We start from the raw sequence: 14,546 nt of genomic DNA on the forward strand, positions 1-14,546 counted from the left end.
AAATTAAGAGCACGCTGAACTGAATTAAAGTTTACAGCTAACTTTTTAGATATCCTTAATACTTGTCTTGCTGACTCAAAATAATCAGTAGCTTAAAAGACTGGAAACTTAGGCATACTCTATCTCCAATTTGCTAAAAGACTAGGAGAAAAAAATCATTTCTGTTCTCCCACTCCACACTCCAGTTTACTTCACAAAGAGACCAGCATTCAAATTCAAACTTAACTATAATCTTGTCAACACAATTTCCCTTGATTCTCATTCTCAGCTCTTTCCACTGAAGAATGTTACAAACAGGAACGGCTTTCCAAATACTTAGGCTTCAGCAAAATGTTTAAAAAACCCAAATAAATATTAACTGCAAAAAGCTTTAATGTAGAAGCATCTTCCTTCTAACTAAAAGCTTTACCGATAGGCTTAAGGTAGATTTTCAAATGGCTCATGAAAATAGGTTCAGATTATTTAGCTGTATCAATCACTGTGCTTAATAAAAAGTAGATACCAAATAATATCTGATTAATGATTATTATTCAGTTCAAGGCCCTCATGATAGACCTAGGACCTAGACAGCCCATCTTGCCACCACAGGCTACTCAGAGCCCACAGAATCGAGTTTAAACCACACTCTTGGCATTTAAGGCCCTCTGCAATCTGGTCCCAACTTCTTCCAGGCTAATTCTCCATTAACCTCCCCATGAAGTGCCTATCACCCCAGATTTTCCCAGTTGCCTAACATACAAAGTACTATCACCCCGCTTGTTCTTTGCTCCTGCCCTTCTAAAATCCCCTACCCTATGAATTTGCCCGTTGAATTTCTTCTACCCACCAACCAAGCCAAATGCCAACTCTTCTGTGCTGCCTTTCCTGGTTCCCTTCAGGAAGTAATCCCATTCCCTCTACACGTCCGTTGCTCTTAGTCTGTACTTAATTCTTTTATAGCACTTACCAGAGACTGCCTCATATTACAGTCACGTGTGCGCATGTCTAACTCCTCCACTAGATTATGAGCTCCTTGATGAAACGGGTTGATTCACAAACATTTCTGTATCCTTCACAGCCCCTGGCAGAGCGTCCTGCACACAGTAGGTGATCAATAAATGTTTACTGTCTCACTAGTGATATGTTTCTGTGTTGCTACTGTACATTTCCCTACTGCATATATCCACAACAGATAGGCATTACCAAAACCAGACAAAAAGCAGGTATTTTCACTGATTCATGCAACATTTAAGGGGCCTATACATGTGGGGCACTGTCACAGGTCCTAAGCACTCAAAGATGAGTAAGACACAGAGCCCACAGGACTCGTGAAGCCCAGAATCCACATACAAATACAATTTAAAAAAATAATATAATGCTATAAACACAAGAAAAGAGGTATGCATAGGGTCCTGGGGAACACAAAGGAATGTACTGAATCTAGAGGTGGGCAACAGTCAGGATTACCAACACTCCTGTACTGTGTGTTCAGACTGCTGTTGAAGACTCACCATTAGATCCTCATGTATGTTTCTAGAGACAGAATATCTGAAAACACTGATTATGAAACTGATCTATTAAAGGCATAGTCAGGCTGTGTTAGGGTGCGACAAAAGTCAAAAGTCAAGGAACTCACTGCAAGTGGAAAAGTAATTATTTTCTGCGTGTGCCTACTCCTCAGCTGCTGTTTGGAAGCAGGGAAACTGAGGGAGCTGTTTTGCATAGTTAACACGTCCAGGAACATCAGTCTATGTAGAAAAAGTTGCAAAGTGTGACTACATTTCTATTAACACTCTTTCTCCCAGCTGAATCCCCAGGCCGGTCATCTTCGGCTGGCTGATCCGAAATTACGGGTCTCGCTGTTCACATCTCCCGCCAGATCGTGCGCCCCACGAGGTAAGCTTACGGTCTCACTCCCCTCCGAGATCCGGGCGGCCCCAGGGCTGGACCACCGCACGCGCTCCACAATGAAAGAAAGATCTCATTTTTCACTTCTATTTATTCGCAGGATCCGGGCCTAAAGTCGCTTTTTCGCCCTTCGCTGCAGATCTGAAGAGGGGCTGCCCGATCCTAATTCCCAGGCGCCCCTCACCCCAGCCCCAGACTCCAGCCCCGTTGAAATCAGGACACTTGGAAACACTCCCTCTTCCAACACCCGCAAGCTGCCCCTTTTACCTACAAAAGGCTCTCAGGCCGCGAGGTCGCCGTTAGAGTAAAGCCAGACTCACATTGCAGCCGCCAAGATCTTAGCGCCGCCAGCGCCTCCGGAACAGGAAACCGAGAGAATTAAAAAGCAAACCTGCGAAAGCCGGACCACAAGAGGGAAAGCTCTTGGGCTCGCCGCAGCGCCTTGTGTGCGGTGATTGGTGCATCAATAAGAGCGATGAACATCTAAACCAATCGTTCTCGTCGACCCCTCCGGCGCCCGCCCGCTGCCCCCTACATCCTCCAATCCAGAACCACAACCGGGTGAGCGCGCGTTTCCTGTCGGGCGAGGAGGCGGGGTCGCAGCTCAAACCTCTTTGAGTCCACCTCGCTGGGACGCTGCCTCCAGCGAAAACATGACCGAGTTTACTGGAGAGTGCACCCGGCTCCGGCGCTACCATGAGCTCCCGGTGTGGGTGGTGGAGGATCATCAGGAGGTGAGAGGGCGGCTGCCGGGCCTGGGGCAGAATCGCGCGAGGACCAAGGAGGCGGCGGAGCCTGGCCATCGGAGGCCAGAGAGATAACCAGCGTTAGTTACCCACGCGAGTTGCATTGCTGTGGGGAAAACACCAGAACGGTTAGCTTGGAAGAATAGGCGCTGACGTTTATGGGGCGCTTACTACGAGTCGGGCAACTCCTCTAACACTCGAGGCTCTGGTGGCATCGGGAGTCGAACGCGGGCAGTGTAACTGCACAGCCCCGAGTCCTCAACCTGCGCATTGACGCAGGCTTCCTACTGTCTCCCGGCCTCCCTACACGTTCCTGCTGTGTAGCCGGGAGATTTTTGTTAAGAATGTGGACTGTCACCTGTGAAATGGTGCAAAGTAGCACTCATAGGGCCGTTAGTATTATTGTGTACGTAGTGTGTGCCTAAATCTTTTAACAGGGTGCCCCGAGTTTATAGACACTAAAGATATGTTCTAAAAAAAAAAAAAAAAAAGATATGTTCTGTTTCTGAGGTAGTGCTACTTTGGAATAGCTAAAATGGTGCCCTAATCTAGATTTCTGGAAGCCTAGGAGACAGTCCCGTGGTCTAAGACTTTTTTTTTAAAATAGCATTCATATGCCTTGAGAATGCTCTGGCTATGAAAGAGGAAGAGGGTGATTCCAGATTTGTGGATGAATAAAGTAAAGAGAATACGAAGGAAGTTGGGTCTCTCAGGACCTAGAGACGGTGTGTATGTGTCTGAGAGAGCAAGCATGGGTTAGGTGGTGCTTTCAAATTCAGTCTTAAACTTAGAACTCTAGAGACCGTAACAAGACTAAGAGCCTTATAGACGACATAGCTCTGCACCACCATCCTAAAGGTGTGGAAAAGACCCAGAGACCCAGGTAGCTTGAACACATCTTTAATGCCAGAGAGGGTATTAACCAGCAGTTTTTTCCTGAGTACCAGTCCTGCCTGTTTCCCCACATTATCTTTGTGTTTGAGGTGGAGGCAGCATGGTGGTGAGAGATGCCCATTAAAGCCTTTGGAGGTGTAACTTGGAAGTTCTGAGGAAAAAATAAAGCTTGAGATGATTGTCTAAACCATGTGCAATGAACAAATTTAATATTTCCCTACTTTTTAACAACTTGGTGTGCTTCAAATTATGTGCAGTTATGTTTAGCATTGTTTTTCAGTCTGCAATTGAGTGTATGCTCATGAATTCTGTACCAATTCTGAATGTGTGCATGTATGTGTCTTTTACAGGTTCTGCCCTTTATATACCGGGCCATTGGCTCAAAGCATCTTCCTGCAAGTAATATAAGTTTTGTGCATTTTGATTCACATCCAGACCTCCTTATTCCTGTGAATATGCCAGCTGACACTGTATTTGATAAGGAAACACTTTTCGGGTAAAATGTGATTTTTGTTAATGATCTTTTATGCACCTGAAATACAATTTGCAGTAGATGATAAGCAATTAAGAGAAATAGTCTTTGCTAAGCTCATGAGTTTTGCTTTTGTTTGCCTTTTTTATTTTATTTAGAACAAGTATGGGCAAACTTTTTCTTAACGAACCAGATAGTAAATATTTTAGGCTTGCTGGCCATATGGTCTCTGTTGCAACTACTTATTTTTGCCTTTGTGGTGTGAAAGCAGCTGTAAACACTACGTAAACAAGTGTCAGTGGCTGTGTTCCGATAAAACTTTATTTGCAAAAACAGGTGGCCCAGCCAATGTTTACCAGCCTCTGCTTTAGAATTAGAATTTTAGAAGTCGGAGACTTTAGAAATTACCTAAGCCAGTTCACTCTTCTTTACCCCTTTAAAAGTCTGGTTACGGAGGCACAAGAAAATGTGTCTTGAACACATAGTTCAATAATTGTATAAGCAATGCATCTTTAATTTGTGTATCCTTTCTTCCAGTATTGAGTCCCTGCAACCTCCCAATTTGTTTCTTTTCAGGTCACAAATCCTATTGACTTTCAGTTATACAGAATCATAGAGGTGGACGTGAAATTTTGTAGTCCATTCTTCAGGAAAGACATACCTAGTGTATCTCTAAATAGTGACTTACTGACCTCGCTTCAGTGATATAGTTCCCTGAAATCGTGTCACTGTCTCTTTACTTATGTATTTGTTATAATATAGCCTACTCGTATAAAATGAAAAGTTACATAGCAGTAATTATCTTGTTGTAATATAAAATTAAAATATAAATGCTTGTGTGAATGAATTTTAGCCTACTGCATTTCTTTTAGTTGACTCTAAAACTAAAACTCAGAGACCTAATTTCTAAAGAAATGTGGTAGCTCTACCATTGTCCTTACTCTCTTTTATATTTAGAGATTTTATATTTTAGAAATTAAAAAGAATTATGAAGCAGGTATGACGACTGTACAGTTAGTCATAGAATAATAGTTTTTAAACTTTTTTAATCTCAGGATTCCTCTACACCCTTAAAAATCTTGAGTTTTTTTTAATGTGAGCTATATTTATTGATATTTACCATATTTGAAATTAAAACTGAGAAATGTTTAAGATATTAATTCATTTCAAAATAATAGGACTTTATATGTTAGCATAAGATATTTTTATGGAAAACAAATATATTTTCTTTTTTCTTTTTTTTTTTTTTGCGGTACGCGGGCCTCTCACTGCTCTGGCCTCTCCCGTTGCGGAGCACAGGCTCCGGATGCGCAGGCTCAGCGCCCATGGCTCACGGGCCCAGCCGCTCCACGGCATGTGGGATCTTCCCGGACCGGGGCACGAACCCGTGTCCCCTGCATCGGCAGACGAACGCTCAACCACTGCGCCACCAGGGAAGCCCACAATGTTTAAATTTTACAGATCTCTTTAATATTTGCCTTTATAGAAGACAGCTGGATTCTCGGATTCTGCATTCAGTCCGTTACCACATGTTGTTTTGGTGGAGGTATATGAAGAGTATTTTCATAGCCTTTTCAGTTAATTGTGAATATTCTTTAATACGATACCAAAACTTGACAAGTGGTCATTTCTTAAAGCTTAGTTGGAAAGTAGAATCCAGCAATTCAGGTTCACGTCTGAACAACTATGGTTTATGAGTCAGTCTTCCTTTCAAGAAAAATGGTGTTCAGCTTGCAATTCAATTACAAGTGCTTTTCCTTGAGACAACCGCTGTACTTCAAAATCCGTAACAGAAGTGCTTGCTGTGCACTTCCCATCTTGCCACACAGGTTATTTTAAAACGTATACTCAGGGTCAAAGTTTAATAAAATTATGAAAGACTTTCTCACGTGAAACTGGATGGGGGTTTGGGACACTGGTGCTTGGTAGTGATGAATACAGTGACTACTTGTAGAGTTTGGTGCCTTTGCCTTGATTAATCTTAGGACATCAACCACCATTGCATTGTACTGTCAGTGTAAATGTCAATACAGTGAAAAGGGGGAATAGTGCCTTGGTGTTCTTAGAAAAATTGTTTTGAACTAGTTACACTGAAAAGGTCTCAGGAACCCCTGCAAGGGTCCTTGGACCCCACTTGGAGACCTACTGTCTTAAAATATTGTTCTGAATGAAATTACATTTGGAAAAACCTACTTACTAACAGGTTTCATGCTTCCTCTCTATTTCTTTCCAGAGAATTAAGTATCGAGAATTGGATTATACCTGCAGTTTATGCTGGCCATTTTTCCCATGTAATATGGCTTCATCCCACATGGGCTCAGCAAATCAGAGAGGGCAGACATCATTTTTTAGTAGGCAAAGACACTTCGACCACAACAATCAGGTAATTTCCTCGTATTTATGAGTATGAAAGGGATTGAATACTTCTTCTATCTGATTTTAGGTCCCTGTAATACCTTATAAGTATCTCCACACAAAAATGGGGTCAGATTAGCCCTCAACTCTTCCAAAAAGAGTTCTCGAAACACCAGGAACAAATTTGCAAGTCTCTTAATCTTTTTCATACATTATTTGTATTTTGTTGCTAGTCAAGTTGGTTTTTGAATAACATGATCTTCCTCCTCTGGAAACCTGGCTCCATTGATGACTAACTCCATTAAATCATTGAAGTACCTTATAGACTTATATATTTAATGATAACATTTTATTATTTCCTTCCAATGTAACTTTTGTCTGCTGAATTTAACAATTTGCAATGAAAAAGCAAAATTATCTCACTTTGGTCTTTTTATAAATTCAGTGGCTGAAAAGTAGATTTGGGGTTTTAATTTTATTAATATGGTGAGCTCTAGATAATTACCTAATCTAAATTAAATAGCAGCATTCTCTGACTTGAGTTACATATGCAATTATTTTTGGTGTATAAGCTATTTAACCAATGTTTTATGTAGCTTGTGATACTGTAATATCTTTAGAAGTATCAGAATGTTCTTAGCTTTCTAAATTCTCTTGTTATGGGATGAATGTTTTAAGCAGTGGAATCATGACTTTCTAGAACCTGAAGGATAGTGGGATGAAATGGTAATACATTGAAAATGAAATACAGTCTATCTCACTGAAAATGATACTTTTTATTTCTGATTTATCCTTAATGATACAATTAACTTTTCTTGTATGTTCTTATCAATTGGACAAGTAACTTTTCTGTGTATACATAAAAATTGTATTTATTGAGGATATAATAACAAATTAAATAGGGCTCCACATACAAATATTATACATAATACTGGTTTATATGAAAGAGTGGTAGGGTTTTTATTAAGTACTTTGGTGAGTAGGCCTAATTTAACCTGTAACAGGTTTCTGCAAAATCAAATTAATTTTGAGCAATCTGAAACAGACATTTGATACTCAATGTGTAATGACAATATTAGGAAGATTTTTATTATCTCATGATTTTAGTTAATCCTGCAAATAAAAATTTATGGAAAAGACACACATATAGGTATGCAGTCTGAGATGTATGTTTGTGTTTGTACAGATGTGAACAAAGTAAAATGTTCCTTATTAAAGAAGAATACAGATTTAGATTGGAGGATACAGCCTTTGTCTTTCTTAGGATGGTACAGTTTTTAATAATCTTGGACATTAGTTTTATTGTCATTAATCTTTTCTTAGAAAATTGAATCTTTTTAAACTTAAGGCTGTATATGCTAGAGGAGGGTGGGTGGGAAATAAATGTTAACCGTTATTTTAATTGGGTAGATCCTACCTCTGGAAGAAGCATTTGGTTTTGCTGTTCAAAGTACTTACCAAGGGCTTCCCTGGTGGCGCAGCAGGTGAGAGTCCGCCTGCCAATGCAGGGGACACGGGTTCGTGCCCCGGTCCGGGAGGATCCCACATGCCGCGGAGCGGCTGGGCCCGTGAGCCATGGCCGCTGAGCCTGCGCGTCCGGAGCCTGTGCTCCGCAACGGAGAGGCCACAGCAGTGAGAGGCCCACGTACCGCAAAAGAAAAATAAAAAATAAAAAAATAAAATAAACAAAGTACTTACCAAGGCATAATATAGTTGAAAAGCTAAGAACATGCTGATATGTCTAAAATCAGAAATCTACAACTTGTGAAATGCATTCTGTACATGCACAAAAGTTTTTGTTGCTTTTCATATTAAAATATTATAGTTATATAAAATTTAATGAAGCTTTGAAATATGTCAGAGGGAGTTTCTATTATTTTAAATTATTTCCAGATATAATTTTTCTCTTCAGTGATTTTTTGGGGTAAAGATCCAGCTGGTATGAGAGAGATCCAAAGCACTGGCTAAACAGGACCATTTATTTCTTTCTCACGTTAGAGTTGACCACACACAGTCCAGGGCCAATGTGACAGCCCTACAGTTTGGAGAACGCCAGTGTGTTCTGTCTTGCTGCTCCCCCGTCTCTAGAGTATCACCTTTGTCCTCAGAGTCCAAGTGGGGCTTGCCACCACCTTGTTCACATGCCAGTCGATGGGGAGGGGAGGGCGAGGCTCTGTACACTTCTCTTCCACTCACGGCTTTTGACCAGAATTTAGTCAAATGGCCACACCTAGCTGCAAGATAGACTGTGAAATATGGTCTTTACTTTGGGCAGTTGTGTGTCCAGCTAAAAATTTGGGGAACCCTATTTCCATAGAAGAACAGGAAGTACAAATATTAGAGACAGCTCTCCAGTTTTTGTCAAATATGTCCTTTCTTGTATTTCTGAAATTCTATATGAAATGTCAGCAAATTTGTCCTTTCGTCTTTAAAATATTTTTTTCCTCTGATCCAGGGTTACAAGTACAGATCATTACTTTCTAAGTGATGGTCTTTATGTAACTGAAGACCAGCTAGAGAACCAAAAACCTTTACAATTGGATGTAATTATGGTGAAACCTTATAAACTCTGTAACAATCAAGAAGAAAATGACACAGTGTCTTCTGCTAAGAAGCCAAAGCTAGCACTGGAGGACACAGAGAACACTGCCTCTACTAATGGTGAATCTTGTTCAGAAGGACTGGAAGATGACTCAGTGACACAGAGAAGAGACCAAACTTGTCTACAACCATCATGTTCATGTTCTTCTGAAAGCCAAGAATGCCACACTTCAGTCAGCACTGGAGAAATCCTGAAAATTTTGGAGAAAGGGGATGCATTTGTTTTAGATATTGACTTAGATTTTTTTTCAGTCAAGAATCCCTTCAAAGAAATGTTCACTCAGGTAAATGGGGTATTTTTTTTTTTTTTTTGATGTAGACCATTTTTGAAGTCTTTATTGAATTTGTTACAGTATTGCTTCTATTTTATGTTTTGGTTTTTTGGCCACGAGGCATGCGGGATCTTAGCTCCCCCACCAGGGATTGAAACCCTCGCCCCCTGCATTGGAAGGTGAAGTCCCAACTACTGGACCACCAGGGACGTCCCAAATGTGGTATTTTTAAAACGTGGCTCTGGAGAATTGTATGAAATTTCTGTAGATCAGGGATCAGGAAACTTTTGGCAGACAGGCGGATAGTAATCACTTTGTGGGCGACCCCATGTGGTCTCTGTCACATATTCTTTGTTGTTTTTATACCCTTTAAAATTGTCAATACTGTTCAATTTTTTTATACCCACTGGAGGGATATACAAAAACAGATTGTAGGCCATAGGTTGCTAATCCCTGCTCTAGATAGTGTTATTTTGCATTTATTAATTGGGGTAGTGTGTACACGGGTGGTTGAAAAAAATAAAATCATATACAGTTGCCCCTTGAACAACATGGAGGTTGGGGCACCAGCCCTCCGCACAGTCAAAAATGTGCGTATAACTTTGTACTGGGCCCTTGGTATCCACGGTTCCACATCTGAAGATTGACCCAGCCGTGGATCGTGTAGAACTGTAGTATATATTCACTGAAAAACGCCACATATGGACCCATGCAGTTCAAACCCATGGTGTTTTAAGGGTCAGCTGTAGTACAAAAAGGTGTATACGTTAAAAAGTGTATATGTCACTCTCTTACTCCTTCTCCATTCCCCCAGTTTCTTAGAAACAAATACCATGGCTAGTTTCTTGGTATATCTTTCCAGAGATACTCTATGTATATACAATCCCCATGTGACAGATCTTTCACTGAACATTGAGGTGCCTGATTACACATGTATGATTTGTAGCTAATGCTTCAGTCCTGTGATCCTTCAGGTACCTCATCAGATCTTAAATGAAAATCACGAGACACTATTAGTATGCACAGATCTGAGGTAGAACTATGTGTGCCTTTAAGAAACTGGTAAATTCATGATCCAAGTGAGCATTCCCAGGTGCATTTTATGAGCACATATAACTGCTTACTTTAACATATGGGAGGTTGTTCCAGATTGGTTCTTTTGGGGATTCAAATTAACTGTCTTCTTTCTACCTAAGTTCAGTATTTGATTCATGACAATGATGTTGCAATTTACACTCCTTGTTCTGTGTGCATATCGGAAGCCATTGTGATTTATCTAAATTATCAAAGATCTTTAATAGGTACTGATTAAAAATAGGTAAAATTGGAGAATGTACAGTTGACCCTTGAACAACACAGAGGTTAGGGGTGCCGATTCCCTGTGTAGTCAAAAATCCAGGTATAACTTTTGACTCCTCCAAAATTTACTAATAGCCTGCTGTTGACCGGAAGCCGTACTGATAATGTAAACAGTAAATTAACACATACTTGGTATGTTATATGTATTATATACTGTATTCTTATAATAAAGTAAGCTAGAGAAAAGAAAATGTTGAGGACATCATAAGGAAAATACATTGACAGTACTGTACTGTATTTGTCTATACCATAAGTTTATATCATGTTAATAAGATGAACCTACATCAGTATTGTCTCTTATGATACAAAACACTGTTATACGTATTACTAGCACTAGATATCAAAAATGAAAAAATAATGCGACGAAGTCATACTTATTTACAGTTATAACGATTCATGCATTGATAATGAGGAAGCAGCAATGTGATTGCTTTACAGTAGCCTAGTGTAATTTGACATGATTGCTTCACGGTAGTCTAGCCTCTATGCTAATGAATGAATCGTTATAAAAATTTTATGACATACAGTATTACAGTCATATTCATAGTACAGTATTGGAAACATTGTTATATTTTTTTAAAAACCACTTATGTGATAAGATGATATGCAGTTTCTCCAATTAGGAGAGAGAGGGGCATACTGTACAGTAATGTAATTCTTTGAAAGCAAAGTTGTAAAACAGTAGGAAAACTAACCCATTATTAATTTTATAGTAATATCATTCATCTTGTGTCTGTGTAAGGATAGGTTAGTATCTATGTACATTTTATGCATTCTTGACATACTTGTTCTTAATTTTTTCAATATTTCTAGGCTATACAGTTGGTCTGCAAATTTTTTCAAATTGTTGCAGGTCTCCAAAAACATTTCCAATATACAGAAAAATATCCATGTATAAGTGGACTTGTGTAGTTCAAACCCGTGTTGTTCAAGGGTCAACTGTAGTGCAATCTGGATCAAGAATGGGGGAACTAGAGTGCTCTCCCAGCTTTTTGCAGTAAGGGGGAAAAATTGCCCTCTGCTTCTTTCCTACTATTGTATATGGACCAGTGACTATAACTACCAGCTTTCAGAATTATGAAATGACCTTAGAAATATTTAGAAAACATGAGAATGGGCATACCTGGAAGCTAAAAAACCTGACTTTATGAATTTATCCTACAAATATACTCACCAAATACTTGTAATGGGAATTTCTAAAAGGTTACATAAGAAACTTAGTGACAGTTATTCCTTTTCCTGTGCTATAAGGAAACTTGAGAAAGTGGGGATATTGTTTCCTCTATATCCTTTGGTTCTGTAGAACTTTTTGAAAAGAGCATGTATTATACCTTATAGTTTAATAGCTATTTTTTAAAAAAACATGTTCAGAAGTCAGAAAGAGTTAAGTTCTGTTTGTTACTTCTGCTTATTAGCTGTATGATCTTGGGGAAATTACTTAACCTTTCAGACCCACAGTTTCTTCAAGTATAAAATCAAAATAATAATCATACCCAGCTCACAGGATTGTTATGATGAGGATAGTGCACAGCTTTGTGCTTAAGGAATTTTAGGTCTTATGTGTAACCCCTGCCTGACAATGCTCCTAAATAGGATTATTGGGGCCAGATATACCTACCTATAGTGGGGCTGCCTGGCTGTGCTGAATAAGGGGAGACATTCTCCTGCAAAATCCTTCCATTGCATCTGCCTCCAGGATTGCCTTTGTACTCCAGAGCTCTCTTCTGTGGCTAGGGAAAGAGCTGCAAAGGGAACATGGAGAGTTTTGTTGTTGTTACTAAGACATGTATATTTCCCATAAATAGCGAAAATCTGTTCAGACCCTAGGATGTATCCATTTATAGAGTAGAGTATTATTAGAAATATTTTCATCTCATTACCTGTTAGCCATTAAGTCTTCTTCCATAGCTAATTTTTACACATTCTTGTCATGCCCAGATGGATAGAGTTACCCTAAAGAAGTGGTAATATTTACAATGAAATATGAATTATACATATTCCCTGATTTTCCCTGACTAACCTTTAAATAATTATCTAAGATGTTCTTGTATCACAGCCATTTTTTTATTTAAAGCATATTATTGAAAAATTAATCGTTTTTCTAGTATATGGATTTTTTGTTTTGTTTTCCAGGAGGAGTACAAAATCTTAAAAGAGCTGTACCAATTTAAAAAGCCTGGTACCGACCTGACAGAGGTATCCTCCATTTGTTTCTTTTGTGTTTGTCTATTTATCACATATCTAATAATAGCTTATATGGTGTTGGAGTACTCACACACAACTGTCCAAAATCTTGGTGTGTGTTTCTTGGGGAAGCCCATGGTTAGTACTTGAAAAATTACGTTTTAACTAATTGAATCAAATTTTCATTGTAATGGGATTTCACTTGTTTTTTTGAAAGAGTAACTATATAATCTCGGCTTTTCAATGTGTTTAAAGGAAGATTTGGTAGATTGTGTTGATACTCGAATTCATCAATTAGAAGATTTAGAAGCTGCTTTTGCTGATTTGTGTGATGGTGATGATGAAGAAACTGTACAGAAATGGGCTTCATATCCTAGGTAAGACCCTCAATTTTTTTTTTCTCCAACTCTGCTGTATTTAATCCTAGATATATTGCTAAATTTGCTAAATTGCTTTTGAAAAATTAGTATCTTCTTGGGACTTCCCTGGTGGCACAGTGGTTAAGACTCTGCGCTCCCAATGCAGGGAACCCGGGTTCGATCCCTGGTCAGGGAACTAGATCCCACATACATGCCGCAGCCAAGAGTTTGCATGCCACAACTAAGGAGTCGGCGAGTGGCAACTGAGGAACCTGCCTGCCGCAACTAAGACCTGGTGCAACCAAATAAATATTTTTTTTAAAATTAGTATCTTCTTTTGCTATGTGTATTACCTATTTAAAATATTCTGTGCAATTTTCACTTAAAAATAAAATGTTCAGAAACATCCCTGAAATATAAGTATCGTAAAACTTTATTGTCACTAAGGAAAGCAGTGGTATGGAAGAATAAACCATAGTAGTATTAATCATATCAGTAAATACTGATCAGGCACTTTTTTCCTCTTCAGTATAGGGCGCTAGATCTAAAAATGATTCCCTCCTTTTTGAAATTATGATGGAAGATGGAGATATAGAAATAAGTCACAGGACATGATTCTTCCCAGGAATATTGAAGAGTACCTACTATATTGTGATTTTGTGAAGTCTTAAGCCAAGTTTAAAATTAAATGAAACAAAACAAAAATAAATTTAAATGAAACAAAACAAAAAAAATAGCCTGACAACTTTAGAATCCTGAATCTAGCCACCTTCCACTGAAACCCACCTGCCTACTGAGCACACTTAGCTCTTCACCACCTGCAGGCAGTTCTGTCACAGCCTTGAAGAAACAACAAGGCTACAACAGTGGTGAGTTTAAACTATGACTGGAATTGGAGGAAAAAAAGAATAGCACAAAGGAAAAGTGAGTCAGACGACAAGAAACGTCTCCCCAAACTTACCATGCCCCTAAAGGGTCAGACCCTTAGCATGAAGGAGTCTTCACTATTCCTAAGGAAATAGAAGAGGTGGGTGATTAGGGTCCCGAAGCCCAGAAAGTGTCGTTAATAGAAAGGGAGAAGTAATAGGGTAAGTGGGTAGACAGGCCTCCATGCCTTCCTTTTGTCTTTATTTTTTTCCCTCCCAGCAGATAAGTGGGTATTGGTAGAGGTGGCATTAAAATACTAGAAACACTAATTAATCAGGGCTTCCAAAGAGTTCCATCTATATTAAATAACTTAAAAGCACCATTGTTATTATATCAGACAGTATAAAACTTTTCCAGTTATAATTGTATATGTCAATAAAAATGTCCTTAATTTTTTTTTTTTTAACTTTTGGGAAACTACCTTTTCTCATCACAGGATGCTAAAGGCACTTAGTTTTCTTGCTGATCAAAATAATTTTTAAAGTCACAG

At 39.0% G+C, this 14,546-nt stretch overlaps 2 protein-coding genes across 25 annotated transcripts in view; one reads left to right on the forward strand and one right to left on the reverse strand.

Moving 5' to 3' along the window:
* The window catches only part of DROSHA (drosha ribonuclease III), a 136,269-nt gene extending 133,965 nt beyond the window's left edge, over positions 1 to 2,304 (reverse strand). For 5 of the 18 annotated variants that reach the window (XR_002643324.3, XM_089908703.1, XM_089908704.1 and 2 more), the window contains exons 1-2: positions 2,155 to 2,296; positions 947 to 1,073 (exon numbers count right to left, since the gene is read on the reverse strand). The gene's annotated coding sequence lies outside the window, so the exon portion shown is untranslated. Of the gene's footprint in view, positions 1 to 946; positions 1,074 to 1,615; positions 1,999 to 2,154 lie in introns of those variants that run through there. The other 13 variants (XM_022564766.3, XM_022564762.2, XM_022564769.3 and 10 more) reach the window with 10 other exon arrangements.
* Positions 2,305 to 2,460: 156 nt separating this feature from the next.
* The window catches only part of C3H5orf22 (chromosome 3 C5orf22 homolog), a 40,446-nt gene continuing 28,360 nt past the window's right edge, over positions 2,461 to 14,546 (forward strand). For 3 of the 7 annotated variants that reach the window (XM_089908711.1, XM_089908712.1, XM_089908713.1), the window contains exons 1-6: positions 2,461 to 2,621; positions 3,878 to 4,023; positions 6,233 to 6,382; positions 8,810 to 9,239; positions 12,720 to 12,782; positions 13,026 to 13,147. In XM_089908711.1, the coding sequence (XP_089764837.1) occupies positions 2,541 to 2,621; positions 3,878 to 4,023; positions 6,233 to 6,382; positions 8,810 to 9,239; positions 12,720 to 12,782; positions 13,026 to 13,147 (992 nt within the window). In that variant the 5' untranslated portion in view covers positions 2,461 to 2,540. The remainder of the gene's footprint in view (positions 2,622 to 3,877; positions 4,024 to 6,232; positions 6,383 to 8,809; positions 9,240 to 12,719; positions 12,783 to 13,025; positions 13,148 to 14,546) is intronic. The other 4 variants (XM_022564755.2, XM_089908709.1, XM_089908708.1 and 1 more) reach the window with 2 other exon arrangements.

The sequence above is a fragment of the Delphinapterus leucas genome, chromosome 3 (genome assembly GCF_059928025.1).
Source record: "Delphinapterus leucas isolate spDelLeu-1000000601 "Yukka" chromosome 3, BTC_Dleu_Yukka2, whole genome shotgun sequence".
Classification (NCBI taxonomy): domain Eukaryota; kingdom Metazoa; phylum Chordata; class Mammalia; order Artiodactyla; family Monodontidae; genus Delphinapterus; species Delphinapterus leucas.